This window comes from Ursus americanus, chromosome 16 (genome assembly GCF_024610735.1).
Source record: "Ursus americanus isolate L20-20 chromosome 16, mUrsAme1.1.p, whole genome shotgun sequence".
Classification (NCBI taxonomy): Eukaryota; Metazoa; Chordata; class Mammalia; order Carnivora; family Ursidae; genus Ursus; species Ursus americanus.
Window position 1 is genome coordinate 31,957,173 of NC_142142.1, and position 24,001 is coordinate 31,981,173.

Consider the following 24,001-nt stretch of genomic DNA (forward strand, 5'->3'; position numbering starts at 1 on the left):
TTTCATTTTTTTTCTTTTTACTTGAAAACTTGTTTTAACCATCAAATTTTGGCAATTACAAACCTGTACACTGTTGGTTTTTGTTTTTGTTTTTTTTTGGCTGTCTTTTTGTTGTTGTTGTTTTTCTTTCTTTTTTCTTTTCTTTTCTTTCCTTTTTTTTTTTTTTTTTTTTTTTTTTTTTTAGAAAAAGAACACAAGACTGAATACTGCCAACAGCAATATATGCAGAAACAACCCATTTCTGTAAGGGACAAGATCCACTTGAAGTGTTAGCTTTCCCCTTTGCATAAGGTTTGGTGTGTGGTGTGTGTGCAAGTTTAGGGGAGTTCACGTGTGTGTGTGTATGTGTGTGTGTGTGTGTGTGTAAAGAAACGACATACTTCATCTGAATCTGAAATGGCATAAAAATCAGGTACTTAGTAACTGGGCAAAACACACTTGTTTTAAAAAAATGTCAATACAAACATTTTCTTGGAAACAGAGAAAATTAAATGAAAACAGTAGAACCCAAAAAAGATTACAGTACATTTTGAAATGATTAAAAAACATCCTTTTCAAATCTAAAATCCTGTGTGTGTGTGTGTGTACGTGCATGGAGTTACCTCAAAAGTTTGCAGACCAACAGCACGGGTGACTTAGAATTATACTCGACCCCCCAAATTAAAGCATCCTGATAGGCATCAAATACAGTATCTACAAAAAGCCTGGAAAATTGAAACCATTATATACAATTTTATAAACATTTTAAACACCAAAACATACATCTTTTACAAACCAGCCTGTTTGTAACAGGTCAATTTACAAGACAATCTCTCTGATACAGTGCTACCGTTTCCTGAACACGTTTGTCACCTCCCGAAATGCAGTAGTACGGGCTCAGAAAGTTGTTACCTAGTAGCAACTCCGGCATTTGTTTGCCGGAAGGGTGCTACGGTCCATACCAATGGGTCCAAACACGCTTCGAATGGACTGTACGATTCTCTAGTGCATCTTCAACACTGGAAGAGACTAATTATGGCCTTTGTGTAATATTACATACTTGTAATTATTGCTTTTCATTATTACATAAGGAAAGGAAATCTTACTCTTTTCCTACCTCTTAGCCAGCTGGCTAAGTCTTAACTGATGCCAAACCCACAAATGGTGACTTTAAACCCTAGAATTATGCAACCAGAGCTTAAAGCCGCTGTGGATTTGCACCAGAAAAATGTGCAGTTGAATGTCGCGGGACAAACACCAGCATAAACACGTAACCGCCTTCTCACAGACCACACAAAACGAGAACTCTGAAGCAGCGCCTCTTCAAATCTCCATTTCTCATGGTTTGAAACGAAAAACATACAACATGCAAGCCTAACTACTTTTAGCAGTATCTGTGCACTGGGAGGGCAGAAGTGTGAAGAAACCAGACCAATGATCCCGGCAGCCCATGCAAAATGAACACTAGATCTTCCTGAATCGTTCACAGGGAAGTGTTTTCTGGGTCTTGCGTGATTCCCTGCGGTAATCTCTTTTCTCAATTCCCCTGACTTTGATTGCGTAGACACAGCATTAGTGAGGGCAGTGGGTGGGGGAGAGGGGTTGGGAAGTAAGTAGGCGTTGGCCGGTGGTATATATATTTTACTTGCTTCTTTTCCGGGCTGTGCTAGTGATTCCCAAGGGCAGTTCCAGATAAGTTCCAGGAATGCGCCCTAAATGCCCTTTCCAGGCCTTCCGACTGATTGTCTGATAGGGTAAACCTCAGATGCATAGACTTGACCCGCTCTTCCCACGAAGTCTTCTACAACGACATTTCACGAATGGGCAGGACATGAGTAAACGGCAAGCTGGCATGGAATGGAACTCAGCAGCAAAATGCTTGCAGAAGCAAGCAAATGAACACCTACTTTATTCATCTTTTATAGCCCCATAGCCTCTGCTCGCTACATGACAAACATCAACCGTCCAGTCCATGCACTCTCAACCTTACGAGAACGTGTGTAATACAGGTAAAGTGCCCACAACAGGCTATGGAAAATGGCTCCCAGGAGGTAGCACTTACATGATAGAAAAAAGGGCAAGACACTTATTGGCTTACATATTTTCCATGTGGTTCATCACGGCAGAGGGGAGAGGAACAAACACCAGGACCGGGAGGGGGGAAAACAGAAAAACAAAACTGCATCCAGTAGGTAACATTATAATCAAAGTTTCACTATAATTGATGCCTGGTCTGAGTTCCCTTCCGTAATTATCATTCCGTCCTCATTTTAGAAAACATTCATTTGGTAAAAGCAGCATTTTGATCAGTGTCCAAAAAAATGTGTGAATTCTGAAACTGCGTCCTTCCTGGGGGGGCTGCGAGGAAACTTGAGATCCTAAGGTTTCCAGAGGAATAATCTCCATGAATTCTCTTTTCTAGCATATTCCAAAGTGGGAATGTGGGAGGTCAGAAGGTCCAGCAGAAGCAGGCAGATACCATGTCCCAGGAAGTTTAGGGGTGAACAACGTTATATAGAAAGCATATTGGCCAAATGATGGGTTCTAGTCCCTGTTAAGCTATTTCACTTCCTGCGTGAGCTTGGGCAAGTGCCATCCCCTCTCTGGCTATGTTTCCTCTTTTATTAAAAAAAAGGGGATTAGATAAGCAGATCTTAAGGACCCTTCTAGCTCTTTGGATCAGTGGTGACCCCACCCAGTTCCACGCTGGCCTGCCTGCAAACCGTTTTGTAACCTACAGGGAAAACCAGCTATCCCCAAAGTGGAAAGATACCATGTGTTTAAAGGTAACGAGTCAAAACATAACACACGCCTGTCTGGTACACATTGAGCTGCAGAGCTTTTCTGCAGAAAATCAGGGGAAGATATGCTGAAGAGAGGGGTATTTTATGTAGGTCAGAGCAAAAAGAGTGGGCACAATTTTCCTGGGTGACTTCACAACTGCATTAGGGTCTATTTATTCCTTCATTACCGTGTCAGTCAGGCATTCTCCCTCGAGGAGATGCTGTGTAAGCAGCAGTGACTCACTGGCATTAATCTCGTTCTAATATTTCCTGGGGGCAAGAAATGAATTGTTGGTTTTACTTTGATGGTTTTTATGTCATTGCATTATTAAAAGTGTAGCAGCGATTCTATTCTGGACCATTAGTTCATCATTTTCTCTGTGATTTTTGCAAATGTGCTTCTTACATAAGAAAAATACCAGAGACTCTCTTCTCAAAAGCAGCCTCGGTGAAATTTCATTTATTTCAAGACCACAGTGCGGATAATGCTTCCACGAGGAGGTCCTACCAAGAGACGGGGAGAGGGGAAAAGCTGGAAAACCTGTGACGTGTATCCTGAACTCACGAAGCTTGGGAATGAAAAGGAATTTTTTTCTTTTTCCAATGAGCTTCAGAAACACTGACTCCTACAAAGCAGTGGACTAAACACAACAGGAGCAACTAAAAAATATGTCTGAGTGGATGATACACAGATTCAGGACAGAATAGCCGACACACCAATGCCATATGTCACCAGAAACCGTGGACACCGAGATTTGCTCATGAAGCAGATAGTGCAAATATGCATTTATTTACCATGGCCACTGTGCACGCAGCCGTCATCTCATTGAAGCCAAAGAGGAGAGTCACTCAACGTGGTAAGTCTCTGCTTCGAGGACTGGGGTATCGTATTTCCGGTGAAATGATTCTCCTGCCAGTTTGGGAAACTCTTGGCCAAAGCTCACACATCAGGAGAGAGGAGAACCCTGGGGTGTAATTAAACATTACACATCTTTCAAATAAGAGTTTCGTTCTGGAAAACTATAACAAAATATTATTTTTTCAAAAGCACAGTTTTGTTTTAAGTCACTATAAATGGCAGTACCAAAATAAAGTTAAGTGAACCAGAGCAAAATATGGCATTTGGTGTTTCTCTAACACTGTAGAGATCAGAGAAATTGGAAGGTCTGCCTCGCTGGCAGGATTTTTCAACACAGTCCATGTCCTAAAACCTTCACGTTAGTTTTCCTCAAGAGCAGCCTTATTGAGTGCAAGCAAATATTTGTACAATGGCCCAGACACACACACTATTATAATTGATACACGAGAACTACTCTACTTTCTTCTTTTTTCAAACATAATTGCATTTATAGTGATGATACTACCGATGTAAGATAACACTTAGATTTTATCTGCATTATCAAGAATTGTGATTACCCAGCTGAAAACTTTGAAAGTATATTTCCCTTTTTGGCCCCCTGAATTTGAATTCTGCTTAAACCTCTAAATTCCTCTCATTGTAGAGAACAATGGGCCAAAATACAACTTTTTTTTTCTTTTTCTTCCCTGATTCTCAGAACAAAAGCCAATTTCTTCAGTAATATTAAAATTGTAGCTACAGCTAGTAAATACTAGAAAACACAAAAACAGATAATCACATTCTTTCTAATGTCTGAACAACGTTAACTTTCTCCCCAACCCACAAAAGCGAGCCCAAATATCCTCCCATTCCTTCCATTGATACTTTTCTCAAAGATCATAAAGCCCAGCTATATTATATTGGATGCTTAACACAAACAAACAAAAATAACTAAGCATACAAACAATGTTACCCAAACCTAATTTTATAGCTGAAAACTGGACAGCTTATTAAAGAAAAATAGAGTTGATTTTAAAGGCTTCAGCCCATTTTCTTGTTTGTTTGTTTTTTTTTAATAATATTTGTTTCTCTTTTCTTTCGCCTAAGAGACTAACTTTCCAACCATCGTAACTACTGTTTTCATCCCCTCCCCCCCATTGGCTCAAAATGACATGCAACAATGCGTCTTTGCTCGTTGCCAGTTATTAATACTGCCGGCTCTGCCGCGTAACCCTTCCCGGGTCCCAATACTGCACATAGCCATACAAGATGGGCTGCGTAACCTAGCAGGTGGGGTTTATTCCCCCTGGAGAAACTCGGTGCCCGGTCTTGGCCGTGAACGCAGGTACCTACTGCAAGGCTATCCTTCACCTCTGAGAAACAATTGGAGCCTTTCGCTTTCACCCAGCCGGAGAGGAGCTTGCCCGTGACAGCAGGACTTGCCAAGAAGTTCCCGGGGGGCAAGTCCGTGTTTCCTTTGGGCCACTGGCTGTGCAGACGCGAGCCCAGACAGCCTCCTTCCCGCAGTTCAGCCACGGACAGCACCAAGGGCCCTGGGCAGGTGCGCTGTCTACACCTGGGTCTGGTGCTGTGTCTCGATGAAGGGAATGTGCAGGCTGGCGAGGCTGAGCTCTCCCACGCTCTCGTAGTCACTCATGGCTGCTTCGGAATCGTCAAAGCCGCAGCTGGCGGACACATCCGAGGACGAGGTGCCTCTGGAATTGTGCAAGGATAGAGACACGCTGTCGGTGGGGCCTGCCGTCTCTGCGCCCTGGTTCATGCTCACGGCAAAAGTACTAAATTCACAGGTGGCTGGCGGGCCCACCAAATCCGTGTCGTTGGGGAATGGGTGGGGAGGGAGGTACTGGCTGGGGTGGAACTGGGGCCTCCTCCTGCAATCGGGGCTCAGTGTGCTGGCCAGCGACACAGGCTGGGAGGGCGGCAGGGCCTCGTACTGGTCTGGGAAGTCCTCCGGCAGGGGAGGGGGCAGCTGGTCCTGGTTCAGGAACTCCTCTTCGTGGGGGGGTGGGTACTCGCTGTCGATGTCATAGCCGCCCAGGTAGTAATCGCTCTCCAGCTCCCGCGTGCTACCCTGGTGTGCAGACCCTCCCTCCTGGTTCTCATAGTTGGGCACTTCCTCTATGTCCGAAAGGCGGGCCCCGGGCATCCAGTCAGAGGTGTCCCAGTGATAGGCTGTGGGAGAAAAGCCGTGACAGTCAATTTCCTCCAGACTGGAGCTGGGGCAGGGCTCGAAAAAGGAGCGGATGGGGCACCTGTCATGCAATTAACATCCAAGAGACCCTAGATGCCAGGGTCACGTGCATGCTCTTAGAGGGCTCTCTCAGGGACCAGCCATGCTCTGGTGCCCGGGAGAATGAGGCGATGGCGACTCTGGGAGAGGGTGCCTGGCTGTGGCAGAGCCTCCCGCCCAGCCACGCCAGAAGGGATGGCCAGCCAGGGCATGCGGAATAAACCCAGTTCCAGCACCCCCTCCCCGCTAGTCCCTCTTCCTTTCTATATGCTAAATGTAGAGCCAGGCTGGCAGCATGCTCCTGGAGAGAGGGGGGTATGGGCCATACTGTGGTCCCCAGAAGGCAGGGAGATGTGCTGCAAATGGATGAATGACACACGCAGTGGGGAGGCTGGGGGAGGGGTGCTGGTGGGACTTTCACTTCCAATGCCAGGCACACAAGACACCTGGAACATGCAAAATGCAGATCGAAGAAACCCAGAAAGGACGGAGGGAGAGGGACAGGGTACGAACGAACTCAGCAATTGAAAACACGGAAGTAAATGTTATGCTGGGGTTGTGGCAGAGTCACCTCGGTTGTAGTTCTGTCCTTGATCCATGATAGACACTGTTTAAATACAAAGTGAGAGATAAACCTGATAATCTCAGTCATGCGAAGAGGGTAAAACAGAACATTTTAGATGACTTAAAAACACATGCTCCTCTTTCTCCTCCTTGTTCTTTGGGGTATAAAAAGAGAAATCCCATCTGTACCTGGCCCTAATTGTACTAAGTCACTAATAAAAGCTACCTGATGAAAATCAATCCCCATAAGATTATAGCTTTGAATGCTTTCTTAAGTATTTCCAGCTCATAATAGGTGCTCAGTACATACATGTTGATAGAAGAATGAATTTAGTAGTAGTCTGGATTCCAACTGATTGGGTACTCTTCTCTTAGAAGGGCTTTTATAAAAAAAGAGTACCCCAGCTATTTAACAACTTATGAGCTAGATTTTTTTTTTCCTTCAAACTTGTAAAATTCACTTCAACCCCTAGAGAGACAGCTGGTGTCCCCTGGTTGCCAGCTGGTTAAAAGCAACCCCCGATCAACGCAACAAGGAAGCTGTATTTCCAAACGGATAACTCTTCACGCAAAGAAATGCCATGGAAGGAAAAAGTAAATACCTTCATTCTCTAAAGTGTCAACTACATTGTTGACAAGCTGAATGACAGTCACAATGGATGCTTGTAGCCGGGAAAAGAAGACAGAGGGGAAGGGAAGGACAGTTTCTGGTTAGTCATGTATTTCAGATATAAGAGAACTTCTCTGCACAACAATGGCAACACCAAAGGCAGAGCATGCAAACACCCAGAGCCTCCCCAGTCTGCCCATCGGCGGCGCTCTGGTGAACGCTTTTATCTGGGGGTCCTGGGGATACTTGGAACAGAAGGGCCACGGCAGCAAACCTGGGGCCAGTCCTCGGAAAGGCATGATCGGCAGGGAGTGCTGGGTCATACATTCACAGCTCATGGCCCAGTGAAATCAATCTAGGAAGGTCTGTTACCCCAGCAGTCAGATACAAGTAGGCTCTGCACCTCTCTAGCCCGGCAAGCTCAGGCTAATTCCTCATTAAGAGCTCCCAAAGGCTCTCAGGGGAAGACCTCGCTATTCCCACGGATAATTATTTGTCGGTCAGCCATGCCGCTCCAAACCAAATTCCAGGATCACCTTTGCAGGACGGATGGCTTCCCACTCCCATGAGTGTGGCCACTGATAGCCTAGAACAAACCCAAGGCCCAGCTTCTATCGGTAAAGCACAGACGGAAGTCCATATCCGGCCTCTGAAATAGTTAGACTCCGGGAAGGAGAATGCTGTGCTCCATATGGGTTAGCACCCGATACCAGCAGCTTGTGGAGAGGTGATCAGGCCTAAAATTCATTTGTTGAAAATTCCTAACACCACCCACTTTCATCAGGACCCACCCAGAAAGGTTAAGCATGGAAGGTCAAATGTGTGAGCTTAAGGTCACACGTAGCAGAGCCCGTGAGAATAGTCAGCCAGGTAACATTGCCAGTGCTCTGCCCCGAGCGGAAACTCTGTTCTCGGGGGCTTCTATATGAAATGCCAAGCCGCAACAGCTTTTCTTCTGGTTGGGGAGGGGGGATGGCGTAAGCATTGCGGCAAACAGCTCTGGACCATTCTGAGAACGGTCAGAAAAAAGCCACTGTTAGGTGGTCTGTTACCCCAGCAGTCAGATACAAGTAGGCTCTGCACCTCTCTGGAATGTTGGGTACTGGGGTGGAAGAGATTTGGGGAAGAGGGTGGTGAAAGTAGACTATTTTACTTCCGTGATTGCTTCTATGGCCTTGGAGCTCATCTGTTCCTCTATTTACCTGGGGGGGCAAAGACTATCATTTTCGTTTTGGACTTCTGGGTACAAAATAGTCAGCACAGGGTTCAGCACGTAGGAGAAACTCGACATGCACTGAGGGATTGTATGATTACATTAATTGATACATATTCCATTTTTGCCAATGGCTTATATATGGAGAAATGAAATAAGGTATTGACAAGGGAATGCTGTCTCCATGGATGACTACTGGAAATGATTCTTGATTCACCCCTATATAGTAAACTCTCACTGTTTTGTGACCATTTCTGCTCTACCTCCTGCCCTGGGGAGACCAACCCATCCTCCAGAGCTGGTTCCTCACCTCAGAAAACCCAGTCCAGCATTTAGCACCCTCTCCATAAGGACAAGTTCACCGGAGTTGCTGGTAGCAGCTTGGGAATGTCAATGAAGTCCAGGAGCCAGAGGAATTGCATGCCACATTTTAGGTCTATGTGCATTTTTCTAAGGAGTGGATCCAGTCACAGTATTCATAGATTCTCCAAAGGCCCATGACCCCAGATGCTCAGAAGGGGACTTCAGCTGAATGATGATGCCGCTTCTAGGGGAAGGAGGTCTTACCTCTAAAAGAATTTCTAGTGATGGGAGGGAGGTTGGATATACAGTAAAGGGTGAAGAGATCACCAGTAGTAAAAATAAAAAAAGAAATTAATGACAGTTGTCTAGAGAGCATCATTTGGGATGAGGTGGTTCCAGCATGAGAAAAATCAAGGAGGATGCATTATTGCAGGTCAGGGAACTTCGTCCACCTCTGACACGGAGCCCTGGCCTGCCCACAGGGCGAGCTCAGCAGGTGCTCCTCTAGTGAAGACACCCAACAAGGGGGCCAGCCAAAAAGCCAGAGAACACACTCCGAAGTCCACGATCAGGCCAGGAAAGAGAACCGGTCCCATCACCCTCTTCCCACCCACTGACTGCCAGCACAGGAGTCAGGGGGAACACAGCTGCCGAGTGCTTACCATTGTCGTCGCCAGAATCCGACTGGAAGGAGCTCAGGGACTGAACCTCAGAGTTGCTGCCTTTATTACTGCCTGCAAAGCAGGTCACTTCTCCGGGATCATCAACCCCTTTGTCTTTGCGGACAGCCAGAGAGAAAACAGAAATGACACCGGTTACCTTGTGCATATGTCTAGCCCTCCCGCCCCCAGAGTTCACTTCTCAGAGCTCTTTCATTTGCTTCGAGAAAATAATTTAGCTCCACAATAGAAAATTGATTGTGCCACTGGGGGCAAAGGTCTGTCAATCAAGTGATTTACATTATGGATTCGAAACCCTTAACCCATGGTAAATGAGCTTCCAAATAGCTGACAGCCGAAAGGAGCTGTTCCCTCCTCAAAGTGAGGCGACTAAGTGAAGACTGAAGGCTGGATGAAGTGGCTGGGTTGCTCTTTGCCATTCAGACTTAATTTAAATCATTTACATGAACCGACGTGGTGTCAACACCAGGTTAAATGAGATTACTTATAAAATTGGGGTATAAATATTTTATAGGCAAGAATGCCATTACATTCATCCCAACTTCCATCTCTGGGGAACGAGTGGAGTTCTTAGCCTTGCCGTCTAGAGGGCAGTGTCACACCATTTTTGGCAATGACAGTGTTCTGTGTGGTAGAAGGGCAGTCAGTGGTGTGGACGTGTCCTTATCTACCCACTTCCTCCTTTTGGCTATGCAAAGACAGCCTGAACAACACACACACACACACACACACACACACACACACACACACTCTGCAGGGCTATTTTCTTATTTTATGGACTAAAGGAAGCAATAAAAACAAGCCATATCTTGAAGTTGTCAAGTAAAAAAATGAATTAGTCGCCTAGAGATTGACTCGCCAGCTGACTCTGCCTTGCTTAACAAAGAAAGAAATCCACTCAATAAAAACACAACAATACTTTGGGGGGAAATGTGAGTTTTGGTCTGAGGTAGATTCTGGAAATAAAGCTGTCACATTATGAAGCGAGTGGAGGAAAGGATCACCGGGAAAAGCTTCAAATCATCACGTAACATGATGGGAGGAAGAGACGGGGACTTGTGATTAAGGGAACAGTTGTTCCTCTTTGTGACGGTGGAAATCACTGTTTCTTCCACAAAGGGTGAGATCGGCATCGGGCACTGTGGCTCCGGCATCTGCTGTCAGATGCCGAAGCCACAGCGGGTCGATGAGCTGGATACACAACTGATCTAAGCAGGAGAGACGCCTGAGAGGAGTTCACCTCCCAACGGCCACGCTGCTAAAACCACGATGTGTCTCAGAAAAGCACCAGGTGAGGGCCGGGCTTAGACCGGAACACTAGGAAGGAAACAACAAATGATCTACCCCGGTGAACGCCGTGCATAGAACTCCTTTCTTCACTTCACTTTTTCAGCCCTCTCTTTTTTCATTGCTAAAAAAAAAGAGCCTTTCTAAGAGCTGGTGGATTGGCAAGGCTTTAGCAAAGTCTAACTGTACACATCATTAGACAGGGAACGCATTATGGTGAAAATCCAAGGGCAACAACTTACAAGAGTGTCTGCAGAAAGACAGACTCGGCAGATAGCATGGTTGGGGCGGTCCCAGAAAAGAACAGAAACCTCCTCTGTCATCAGCGGTCCTCTCCCTGTACATCCCTCTCCCTCCCTCCTGCTAAGGCCCCCAAGAGCAGTGTTGGTAAGAGCACAGGCTCTGGACCTTGATGGGCCATGTTCTGGTCCTCACCCCTCCTTTTACCAGCTACTTGCTCTTAAGCTGCTATCTCACCCATCTCCTCCACTTGGGTGCCCACATGGGCAGCCAGGAAGATTTAAGAAGGTCCAACACACAGCAAACATTCATCTGCTGCTTCTGTTGTCTCCCCAAATCTCTTTGTCCTTAACATTTGCATTCTGGATTCTGTCTTGACCAGTCACTGAAACACTCTTCAGATGACCAGAAATCTTCTAGGTGTGAAGCACAGTACTGTTTCTTTTCTTTTTTTTTAAGCCCGTGTCCTTCCCGACAGTCTTACAGTACTCAACCCCACTAACCTTATTGATAGTCTTGGCTTCTGCATACCTGCCCTGTCCTCTGTCCCTGCTCTCTTTGTTGGCAACTGTTTGTCTCCCTTCTTGGCCTCTACGTTCTGCCCACCTCCCACATGTAGGCATCTCCAAGTTCTTTTGGAGGCCCAGTCTGGTCATCCTTTTTTTTTCTTGCTCCCTCGGTGAGCTTAACCCCCCTCCCCCAAGATTCAACCATTGTGCATCCAGATAATGTCCAAACTTTCATCTCTAGCCTCCTCTTTCTCCTGAAAAACAGAACCTGTCAGGTAGCCCTCATGTGCCCCCTACCCTCATCAAGCTGCTTCCTGCTTCCGGAAGGCCCTCTCCAATAGTTTCCTAAATCTTACTTATGCTTGAAGACACAGGAGAAATTCCCCCTTTCTCCACAAAGATGACCTTCACCTTCTCTGCTCATCCAGCTCCATTTGAAAGCAGCCTCCCCCCAAACCCCTACTCCAACATGCATCATAGTACTAAAACCCCAGCCTTTGGAAACTCCTGCAACCAGGGCAGCTCTGCTTCTGAAATATAAAGCCATTCGGCTTGATGAAAAGTCACAGCTTACAACAGAGTCTGCCTTAGCTTCATCCTGACTGGTGTTAGGACAGGGAAAGCAATCACCATTGCTCAATTAGATGTTCATGGAAGCTAGCCAACTGGTCTTTGCTTTCTTTCCTCTTTGGTCCTTTTTAGTCTGTTCTCCAGGGATCAGTTAGAGCCATCTTTTAAAAATGTAAATTCGATCATGCCACTCCCCTGCTTAAAAACCTGCACTTATGTTGCCATTAAAACGCATTCACTTTTCCTTGTTGTTCACCAATCTCCAACTACCTTGTCCTCCTCTCTGTCCTTCAACATGTCAAAGTCTTTCCCACCACAGGGCCTTTGCACCTGTAGCTCTTTGGCTAGAATACTGCTGCATGAGGCCTAAAGGAAAGGGAAATACCACTATCTGGACTGGACTTTTCTTGCCTTAAGGTTCATGAACCCTGTGTTCCAGCCACACAGAATGTCTTGCTTGTCTTCCGATTGTGTGGGTCCCTCCGCCTTTCCCCAGACCTACTCCACCATGATCCAACTCAAATATCCCTCTGCTCCTTTAAGTCTTCACCCTAAGTCTAGACTCTCTTCTTCTGACCTTCTTCTGGAACACGCTCTCTGTATATCACTTCTGTTGCCACCCTGCTTGGATTACTACTGATGGTGTGCTATTGTGAGGAAAGCATGGGTTTCTAGAGCTGGCAGCTCTGGATTGGCCCACCCGTTCTGCTGCTTCTGCCTAGCTCTGCGACCTTGGACCCCTGACGCATCCTCTCGGAGCTTCATTCTCCCCACCTGTAAATGGGGATAAGAACCAGAGCGATTTTTCCGGACATTCAATGCCAGAACACGTCACAAGGAGTGCCCTTCTTAGGTGGGTTCTCTCTCCTTTCCCCGATTTCCTTCCGCAGCGCCAGGCACACCACAGCTCCCCAGCGACACTAAAGACACAAGCAAACACACTACGGCCTCCTACTCACTGTCAGTTCCTGCGTCCCAGCCATTCTTCCGGATGGAATCGCAGTCCGAGCGGCAGGGCGATACGGCAGGCAGGTTGGGGGCCACGCTGCACACGACCACACCGCGCCTGGCCGTCAGGATTCGCGGGGACTCGGGGTGGAACGTGGTCATCTCCTGGTGCTCGCCCCCAAGCCCGTCCACGATCTTATCCAGGTTGCTCCTGGAGTCGCTCTGGAAGCACGGCGTGTAGGCCATGGGGCGCACGGGCACCTGTGGGGGCCCCACCTCCTGGTAGACGTTGCGGCCATCCCCGCCGCCGCGCAGGTTCCGGAACGGGATGCCGTTGCTCTTGTTGAGCAGGGCGGCCGTGGCGGGGTCCTGCACCAGCGTGATGTTGTTGCGCGAGTAGTTCTTGCGGAAGACCTTCTTGCGGAAGACGATGAAGAGGATGACGAGGATGAAGATGACGAAAAGGACCACGGCGATGCCTATGAGCTCCTCCTTGCCCACGTAGGAGTGGCCGGCCTGGATGTTGGGCACGACCACGGGGCGCAGCCCACAGTATTGGCCCACGTAGCCCGGCGTGCAGTTGCACACGAAGGAGCCGAACACATTGACGCAGGAGCCCCCGTTCTCACACTCCTCCCGCTCGCACTCGTTGACGTCCTCTTCACACCTTTGCGACAAAACACAAAGCCCCTCTCAGACAGCAGGCCCCACAACGCCACCCACGACGGCGTTTACAAGAAAACACAGCGCCCCAAGGGCACGTGAAGCGTGACAAAGATAGAGTGATGGTGTGAGTGCGCGCGCTACTGTGTGTGTGTTGGGGGGGGGGGTGGGGGGGAGGGCACCTCGGCAGGTGGCCCGAGTTGTCATGGTGAGTTGAGATACTTCTCCCAACCAAATGGATGGCTCCCAGAGAGTCTGACCCCCCTCCAGAGGGGAGTAGGACAAAGACTGGTGGGAGGGAAGGGAAGAAGAGGGAAGAGAGAGAACAGATGCTGTTGGAGAGGAACTGGTCTCCAAATCCTCAGGGCCGGGTGCATTTCAGGGTTTAAAGTTTTGCAATTTTAGAGACGTCGTATACAGTACGCCTCTTTCCCCTTCTGTAACATACCCGCCCCACTGCGCCAACTGGCGCTGCCATAGGACCCCAAATCAAACTGTACCAGTGCTTCTATAATAAAACATATGGATATTCATACTAAATCAGAGAAATAAAGACTAGAAGTAGTCTCAGAGCAGTTTTGGCCGGTTTTGCCACCAAATTAGTTTGCCACTAATTTATCCTTAACCCTTTTCATTCTCTGAGCTTCTGGGATTGGAAAATGGCAGAGAAAAAGCAGTGAACTTATACCTTATATAGGCTTTCCCAAGAGGAGGAAATCTTTGGTTCTGACATTTTCCTCCAACAGTTCCTGTAATTTTTGGTCTCTCTGGGAACTGTGTGTGTGTGTGTGTGTGTGTGTGTGTGTGTGTGTGTGCGCGCGCGCGCGCGCGCAGGGCGGGGTAATAGAGTAAGTGGGTAGGTGGAGGGCTGCGGATCTATGTATCTTACAGATTCTGTGCTTACAATAAAGGTTAATACTAATGCAGATTATCAGGAAAGAATGATTAAAGCATTCTAATGAAAAATAATTAAATCAATTTTATTCTCTTTAAAGCAATCCATGACTCACATTAAGTATAATTATAAGGCAAACATTTAAGTCTTATTCTTTCTTAGTTTAACAGTACGTGAGAACATAGACCTTCTTTCTTCTTCACTTTTCTCTACTTCAATTGCTCTGACGCGTTCATTTAAAAGGAGCGATCACTTATATCTTTGGTAATCCACCTTTTAAAATGTAGTCAAACGTCCCTAATTTGAACAGATTGAGGCCAGGTCATTCGGAAATTAGAATCACAGAGTATTTAAAAATAAATGCAGCTTTATTACTTTAAATTACATCCAACGATTCAAAGTCCGCGAAGTATTTCCCGGTAAAGTCCTCGGGAGATTTGCTTTAATGAATACATAAGGCTGATCTGTAATTAGAATATCACTTGCTTGAGATTACATATATATACTTCTCAAACGATCCAGGATGGTTGGAAGTGGCGTTTTGCTAAGAGCTTAAAACAGTCCCTTTCCATTTGGCTAACACTTTAATTTCCCTCATTTCTTGGGGGAGAAAGGGTTTGCAAAGAAAAGGTAGGCTTTAGTTTCTCAGAATGATCGTAAAACGTTAGGTGGTAGAGTCCAGTTAATGAGTTCTGGGGAAATGGGTGGTACGTCTGCCTCAGAATTATACTGGAAATATAAGGGTCATAGATGATTTTCTCTAAAAGAACTGTTTTCCTAACTATAGAACACATAGTAATTATGTAAAAATTTGCAAATATAGAGAAGTAGAAAGTTAAAAAAAAAGTATAAATTACCAATAACCCCATTACCCAGAGATAATCCTCGGTAACATGTAAGTCATTTGTAAGCCCTCTTTTTGTAAAGATATTAACCCTTTGCCTGTTCCACTCATGGTAAATCTTTTATTCCCATTAGTTGTTTACCGTTTTGCTTTCTTAGCAATAAGAAGCAGAGGAGAGAAAGACGGGTTGCACAATCTGACTTACGTGACTCCAGTGAGCCCAGCTTTGCAATTACAGATGAAAGTGTTCCCTATCGGGTCGCACGAGCCTCCGTTCTGGCAGGGGTTTGGGAAGCAAGCTGTGATCTCCGACTCACAGTTTCTCCCGGTGAACTGTGAGAGACAGGTGCACTGATAGCCTAGGGAGACAGAGGTTCTCATGAGCCACAGTGCCTTTGGCAATGCTCACAGTGCAGGGACTCAGCCGTGATGCGCCCTCCTGATTCCTCCTAAACCAAATCTTTGGCGGGGCCCAGATTCCAAAAATCATTATCAAATTGGTTATTTCGAACTTGGGACACATTTGCCACAAAGATGCCAAGGAACGGTTTGGATCCCCTGCTAATCCATAAAGATGCACCTAATTAACCACATGCCTAAATGCGAGTGAGACTGCTAAGAGACACCCAAGGAACAGACTCCGAGAGCAGAGGCCAAGACGGGGAGAAGACGCTTTCCCCAGCACACTCCTACGTGGAAGGCAGGATGCTTCTATGGGGGAGCAGTTTAGCATAGGCACCACGTTAATTCCTTTCCTGAACCCCACTCTCACCCCTATATCCTTTCTCTCCTTAGCTGAGAACCTCAATCCCTGCCTGGAGAGGAAGTGAGGGGAGGACAATATGCGGATATGTATCAACCTAAATGAGCCTTAGTTTGACAGTGCACAGGGAAAAGGAAGAATCCCAGCCTTCACCCAGCTCCTGTACTTGGATCTGGACCTCACATCTTTGTCACCATTCCCTACTCATGAACCCATCACGAGGAAACAGGTAGCAGCATTCTTACTGCAAAGAATATTCAATATCGGAGTAGGTAAGATTCTAAGAGGACAATGGCATTATTTACCTCTCAGAGATGGAAGGGATGAATAATTAGTAAGGGTTTTCTTTTTCCCTACTTGAAAACAATTTAAAATTCCTTTTCCTATTAAAGGTGTAATGCACATAGTAAAGAGTCAGAGAGTTCTCTAAGTCCTTTTTTGGTACAACAGGAGCCCTACATCCCACTGAACAGCAAAGCTGACCTTTGAACAACATGGGTTTGAACCGCCCAGGGTCACTTATGCAAGACTTTTTTTACAGTTTGCTATTGTAAGTGTATTTTCTCTTCCCTATGATTTTTTTCTTTTTTTTTAAGATTTTATTTATTTATTTGACAGAGGGAGAGACAGCCAGCGAGAGAGGGAACACAAGCAGGGGGAGTGGGAGAGGAAGAAGCAGGCTTCCAACGGAGGAGCCTGATGTGGGGTTCGATCCCAGAACTCCGGGATCATGCCCTGAGCCGAAGGCAGATGCTTAACGACTGAGCCACCCAGGCACCCCTCACTGTGATTTTCTTAATAACATTTTCTTTTCTCTAGCTTACTCTATTTTAAGAATACAGTATATAATATGCAGATCATACACAATATGTATTAATCGACTGTTTATGTTACCGGTAAGGCTTCTGGTCAATAGTGGGCTATCCTTGAGGGTTAAGTTTTGGGGAGTCAAAGGTATACACAGATTTTCGGCTGTGCAGGGTGTCGGCCTCCCTGACTCCCACATTCTTCAAGGGTCAACTGTACTTATTTTAATTAAACACCAAACTCTTCATGGACTTGGTCTCTCTGAGTGTCACTGTTTTGCCTGGTGTTCTCTGTTTTCATACCCTGGAGAAATCTTTCCTCTACGGCCTTCTGACTGGCTACACCCTGAATAGTGCCCTCATCCTGCTGTGGGGCAGCTGTCCGTGGGATTGTCCTCTCTGCTCTCCTGGGTTGAATCTAGTGTTTTTGGTATCCCGTCTTCCTCATTTCTTGGCTTACTCTCTATTTCCTTAGGATCCATTCGACAGTCGCTTCTGAGAAAGGGTTTGCAGGTCAATGTGGTGAGACCTTGCAGAGCTGGACGTGTCTTTACTTCACCCTACCCCTCTTTGGTAGGCTGTGTCCAGAATTCTGAGCAATTCTTTCCGTGTGGCCTTTGAGATATCCAAGGCCTTTTGGTTCCTGAAGTTTGTATGTGACCTGGTTTTTTTTTTCCTCTCCAACAATGTGGAGGGTCTTCTCTTGGCCCCCAGTTTTCTGAGATCTCACCATGATATGCTTTCGTCTGGGCTTATTTCAACCAGCATTGGACACTCTGGAAATTCTTGTCCTTTAACTTGCTCGGAAAATTTAATTATTTCATTGATGATTTCCATTCCTTTGTTTTCCCTGTTCTGTCTTTATGGCAGTTTTATGATTTGGATCTCAGATCTCCTGGACCTTCCTCTAATTATTTTTCTTATATTACTACTCTGTGAGTTTTTTTCCCCCATACTTTCTGAGAGATTCTCATCTTCTGAAACTTCTACTGAGATTTTCATTTATGTTGTCATTTTCCAAGGGCTCTTTTTTGTTCACTAAGAATTCGTGTGCATGTGTGTGTGCATGTGTGTGCGTGCGTGTGTGCATGTGTGTGTGTTTAAACAACAGTGTCCTGCTCACGTTTTGTGGTTACAATATCTTCTCTTATCTCTCTGAGGATATTAATATTTTTATGAAGTTTTCTCCCTGCTTAGTTTTCTCCAGGTTGTTTTTTCTGTCTCTTTGCTTTGGCCTCTGCGATGGTGAATTTTATGTGTCAATTTGATCAGGCTATGGTGTCCAACCGTTGGACAAACACCAGTCCAGATGATGCTGTGAGGGTATCTGTGGATGTGATTTACACAATCAGCTGACTTGAAGCAGAGCAGATTACCCTCCATGATATGGGTGGACCTTATTCATTCACTTGATGGCCTTAAGAAGGAGGAATTCTGCAGCAACATAGAAACTTTGCCTGAGTTTGCAGCCTGCTGGCCTACTCCGTAATTTCAAATTTAAGACTACAACATACATGAATTTCCAGCCTCCCCATAAATAGCTGACTTGCCAGCCCCACAATTGTATGAGTCAACTCCTTAAAACCTATCATCTATCTATCTATCATCTATCTATCTATCTATCTATCTATCTATCTATCTATCTATCTATCTATCTATCTATTATCTATCTATCATCTACCTATCTATCTATTATCTATCTATCTATCTATCTATCTATCTATCTATCTATCTATCTATTATCTATCTATCATCTATCTATCTATCTATCTATCTATCTATCTATCTATCTATCATCTATCTATCTATTATCTATTATCTATCTATCATCTATCTATCTATCTATCTATTATCTATCTATCTATCTATCTATTATCTATCTATCTATCTATTTATCATCTATCTATCTATCATCTATCTATCTATTATCTATCTATTATCTATCTATCATCTATCTATCTATCTATCTATCTATCTATCTATCTATCTATCTATTATCTATCTATCTATTATCTATCTATCTATCTATCTATCTATCTATCTATTATCTATCTATCTATCTATCTATCTATCTATCTATCTATCTATCATCTATCTATCCATCCTATTGGCTCTGTTTCTCTGGAGAAGCTTAATACATTCTTTATATTCCAAATTAGAGGATTTCCTACCTTGCCTGGCAATCCTTCCTTATCAGCCCTGTTTGCAGAGTGGGGCAGTAGGAAATTAGAAATCTGATGAGAAGCTCTGAGCCCATGAGTGGGGTTTGTCAACTGTGATACTCTGTTTCAGTACCACTGGGTTGGTAAATTTCCCCACTAATGACCCTTATCAGCTGCCCAGAGGGAGAGTGAAGGCCAGGTTTGTAACATTCAGGGGATCGGGTGCTGGTAGAGGAGCGTTGATTGTGGGTCTCAGCATCCAATGAAGACACGAGATTCACTTCTACACACCCCAGGGCTGACTAAGTGCAGGGCAGAGCCAGGCGCTCCCTGTTCTCTCACCCCTGCAATCCCTCATCACCTGCAGGCTCTGCCAGGGTGGGGGGGGGCGTGTTTACCTGGCCATGCAGAGAGAAGGTGGGAATCTAGTGTTCTGACTGCCTCTCAAACAGACCTTTGACCAATTCTTATTTTAAGCCCTTTGTCCCATCTCTTCCCCTTTTAGAAGTGACTAATGCCTCCAGTTCCTGAGCCTTTTGGGGATTCAGTTCCCAGATTCCCTTCTACTGGTCAACACCTAAGCCCCTCGAAGCTTCACTTCTCTTCCTTACTACCTGTTCGTTTGCCTCCCACCTCCAGCCTCGGTCGGTGCTGTCTCCTTCTCATGTCCCCTCACTCCTATAGGCTTATGGCTTATGAAAATGCCTTTACTCATGCGGCAGTGGGATTGTGACAGTGAGCTGCCACTATTACCCAGAAGTGACCAATGAGACTTTCCTCACTTAGGATCTTTTGTAAATGCTGTAAGGACCCATTCTCACTTTCAGTTGAAATGTTCTTGGGCTAATCTCAACTCCCCAGTGACTGATGCTGGGATTTTATAGATCGAGTTTTTTAAGTTTATATATTTGCTTATTTATTTATTTATTTATTTATTTATTTATTTTTGTAATCTCTACACCCAACATGGGGCTTGAACTCATGACCTTGGAGATCAAGAGTCACATGCTCTTCCTGCTGAGCCAGCCAGGTGCCCCTATAGATTGATTTCTAAAGGCAGAGCATAGTTAAAAAATCTATAGATTGAAATAGTGTATGTGCTCATTTGTGTGTACTCAACCCACACTACAGACATCTCTCATGCGTAGGGGGATATTATGGCTGGCTGTTCATCGGTACAGGGAAAGAAAGACTCACCTTCGGGAGGCAGGTGCAGGAGGAAGAGAGAACTCTTTAAATTCACAAAAGGAGGGGGCCTTGTGGTGCCAGCCTCCGCAGCACCAAGAAACACAAAGGGCCAGAGATTGAGGCTCCGAGAGAGACGCGGTGCTCTAGAATGCACCAACAATGAACCACCAGGGAACTAACTCTTATGGAAAGACCATTGTTGATGCAAACTGTGTTGAAAGGCGGCCAGCCTGATGTCTGTGGACAGGATGCAGGAGACTGAGGTATGCTTGCTTTAAATTATGCTGACTTGGAGCTGTTTTCTTCCAATTTGGGAAGCTGCTTACCTTAATGGAATCGAATAGAATTGATGAAAGCAGTTAGAACTGGGGAAAATGCTTCTTTGTGTCACCTGGCTAGTTCTTGGCCAGAAAAGCATGCCATTTAGAGGTAGAGTAACTTTTGAGCATGAATTAGATTCCCTTCTATTTATTTATTTATTTATTTATTTATTTATTTATTTATTTATTATTTTTATTTTTTTAGATTCCCTTCTTGACCAAAGGGAGAGGCGATACAACCACAGGAGAGGACTTGAAGGCACATCAGTGATGAGGTGGGAGGGAAGCCGGGAAGGGGTAATCTAAGGCAAGGTGGGTCAGAGCAGGTAAGATTCCCCTTCTCCAGCTCGCATTTGGCAAGCTTCCAGACAATTTCCCAAATAAAGCCATAGCAGAAGACGCTGGGGGGAAGGGAGGCACAAGGAAGGCCTGTCTGGAAATAAGGGACATTTGAATTACTATCATGGAAACTGGATTCTAACTAAGGTCATGGGTTTGATTTCTTTGATTTGATGTCTCGGTGCCTTGGAAAATCAGAATTTAAAATGAGGCAATACCTCTAGTGCACTATTTTACTCCCACACATTTCCTTCTGCATTTTGTCATTTTCATTATCTTTTGTGGGATAGCTAGTGTTACCTGATGCAGCTGCCGGCCTGACTGATTAACCTATTCACTGACTGAGTGCCTAAGCCATCGGCAGCGGTGGGCTGCAGCCAGCTCACAGGGGTGTGAGCACCGACTGTTAAATATCCGGGAATTTGGCAGGCCAGTTATAAAACCACTGGTAGCCTGATATGAGCCATGGCGGGAGTACTTACATCACAGAAATCAACAAACACTACAAACTGGGGCTTCGATTTTTAGAGAGCTGGTTCCCAGCACACCCTAGAAGAGGGACTGTGACAGGCCCTGGGGATACAAAGACAGAAATACAGCACCTAGAAATGCAGAGGCAGCTACAAAACCACCATGATAGCAGGCACAGGGTGTGGCAGGAGCCCAGAGCAGGGACTTTGGATCTAGGCTGGAGCAAACCATGCCTGATGGAGGAGCTCTGTTCTGCACCTGAGAAAACGGGCTATCCATTTTGAAGATGATGATGTAGACGACGAAGATGGCAGCTGACACATGCATGACACTTGTCCCATGCCGGAAACACTTCTAAGCACTTCACCTGTACTAACTCTTCTAATTCTGAAAACAAGCCTCTGTCAGAGGTACGACTGTTACTCCCATTTTCTAGACGAGGAAACTAGGGTATAGAGAAGTTGATTACTGATTTGCAGTCATGAGGCTAGGGTGGATCTGGCCCCAGAGACCCTAAATTGTTCAATATCCTCCCGAACTGTATTTTTAACAACTGTACTTCATTACACCCTCTTTCTGGATTCTCTGCTTATCCAAAGACAGAAGGAAGCTGTCTAGTATCTATTCTCACGATCTCAAACCCACGGAGCAAAGGAGGCAGAGAATGTTTGGAAAAAATATTGCTTGTAGAACTTTAAATTGGGGGTTTTTATGTTTAAATTTGGAGTTTTTATGTTAACACAGTGAGAGGGAAAAGCGACTGGATCTTATTTTAAAGTGGTCAGATTTTTCTTTATTTTTCTTTCTTTCTTTATTTTTTATTGTTAAATATTTTTTATAATAATATTTTTTATTATGTTAGTCACCATACAGTACATCTCTAGTGTTTGATGTAAAATTCCATGATTCATTACTTTCGTATAACACCCAGTGCACCATGCAATACATGCCCTCCTTACTACCCATCACTGGCCTATCCCAGATTTTTCTTTAAATGAAAGAGGAGTGAAATCTACTGTGAAAGAGGTTTGTTGATCAAGAGTCACCTGTTATCGCAAAGTTTTCTTTATGATCTCATTCTCCTAGCCTGGGCGTTATTATTAATAATTTTAGAATATTGATATCAATATCAAGGCCACAGTGATACTAAGGGATCTAATGCTGTAGTGGTTTAAAATCACTCTGAGTCATTTTATGAAGGACTGCAATAATCCTATGAAGGAAAAATGAAAAGCCCCATTAACATCTCAACTCCATGGGGGTTGGAAGCATTAGTGGCTCGTTCGAGTACGTATAACTGGTAAGTGATTGAATTTGAGCTTGAATCCAGGCTTTCAGATTCTCAAACATTTCTACAAGATGGTATTGGCATTGAAACTCATCAGTGAGCAGGAACGTATCACTTGCTAGGAATGAGGAGGGGATTGTACTTAGACCCCACAATGCTCCAGGGAGCTAAGGAGATAAGGAAGATGGTCAACATCAGACACCCCTGTGGGAGCCAGATAATCATTAAATAATAAGATACTGGCATCAAAGTTTCTGTTCTTCCCAAGCATTATCATATGTTGTCTAAAACACAAATCAAGGGGGGCACCTGGGTGGCTCAGTTGGTTAAGCGTCTGCCTTCAGCTCAGGTCATGATTCTGGAGTCCCACGATCCAGCCCCATGTCAGGGGGCTCCCTTGCTCAGTGGGAGTCTGCTTCTCCCTCTGTCCAGCCCTGCTTGTGGGCTCTCTCTCTCTCTCTCTCAAATAAATAAAATCTTAAAACACACACACACACACACACACACACACACACACACACACACACACACAAATCATGGAAACAGAATTTCAAGAGCTATCCAGGCATTATCTGACCACAAATAATATCTTAACACTTTGTAAATGTGAAAGAAAAATTAAATGCAGTGGGTAATATCCAAGTGTTATTAAAAGAGTAGGTTTTTTTTTTTTTTTGAGGTTAGGGGAAGAGGAAATTATTGGCAAGAACAACAGCGTAGGGGCGCCTGGGTGGCACAGTCAGTTAAGCAGTTGACTCTTGGTTTCAGATCAGGTCATGATCTCAGGGTTGTGAGATCAAGCCCTGTGTCGGATTTTGCGCTTAGCTCAGAATCTGCTTCACTGTCTCTCTCCCTCTCCCTCCACCCCTCCCACTGGGCTCTCTCTCTCTCCCTCAAATAAATAAATCTTTTTAAAAAATTTAAAAAAGAACAACAGCTTATTATGCACTAAGGAAAATGCAAAGAACGTTCTATGCATTATCTCATTTAATTCTTGACAACGACCCTATGTTGTAAGTAGTGTTGTCACAGTTATTTTAGAAATAAGGGAACTGAAGCTTAAATAAGATGGTTTGCCTAAAGTTACATAGTCAATAAGTGGCAGACACCATTTAAAACAGTTCCCAGGTTGAAAAAAGACAATCATATTCTTAGCATTGAGATACATGCTAAAAAAAATAATACTGTTATAGCTTCTCTCCCCTGGAATCCTGGCAAAGTGAGAAGTATATTTTTAAGCCTTGTCTCAAAGCTGTGCTCTTGTTTACAATCCTTCTAGTTATAGCAGATGCAGATGGCTTTGAAATCTGCACCCGGACGAACTTAAAATGCCCCCTCCTTTCCTTGTTCAAAGAAGACTGCAAAACCTATTAAATGCAAAAAATAGAAACGGTTTAAGCAATTACAGAGTGAATTTGGGCTGGATAAGCAAATAATCAAGATCATTTCTATCTTACTCCTTTGATTTATTAGTCGTTTTCCAAGCT

General features: G+C 44.9%; 1 protein-coding gene across 2 annotated transcripts in view; it reads right to left on the bottom strand.

Annotated features, from left to right (window-relative positions):
* Positions 1-24,001, bottom strand: part of FAT3 (FAT atypical cadherin 3) — a 638,491-nt gene continuing 614,490 nt past the window's right edge. The window contains exons 23-28 of one of the 2 annotated variants that reach the window (XM_045790757.2): positions 15,383-15,536; positions 12,787-13,442; positions 9,204-9,317; positions 7,018-7,077; positions 6,423-6,458; positions 1-5,793 (exon numbers count right to left, since the gene is read on the bottom strand). In XM_045790757.2, coding sequence (XP_045646713.2) covers positions 5,171-5,793; positions 6,423-6,458; positions 7,018-7,077; positions 9,204-9,317; positions 12,787-13,442; positions 15,383-15,536 — 1,643 coding nt within the window. In that variant the 3' untranslated portion in view covers positions 1-5,170. The remainder of the gene's footprint in view (positions 5,794-6,422; positions 6,459-7,017; positions 7,078-9,203; positions 9,318-12,786; positions 13,443-15,382; positions 15,537-24,001) is intronic. The other variant, XM_087868258.1, reaches the window with a different exon arrangement.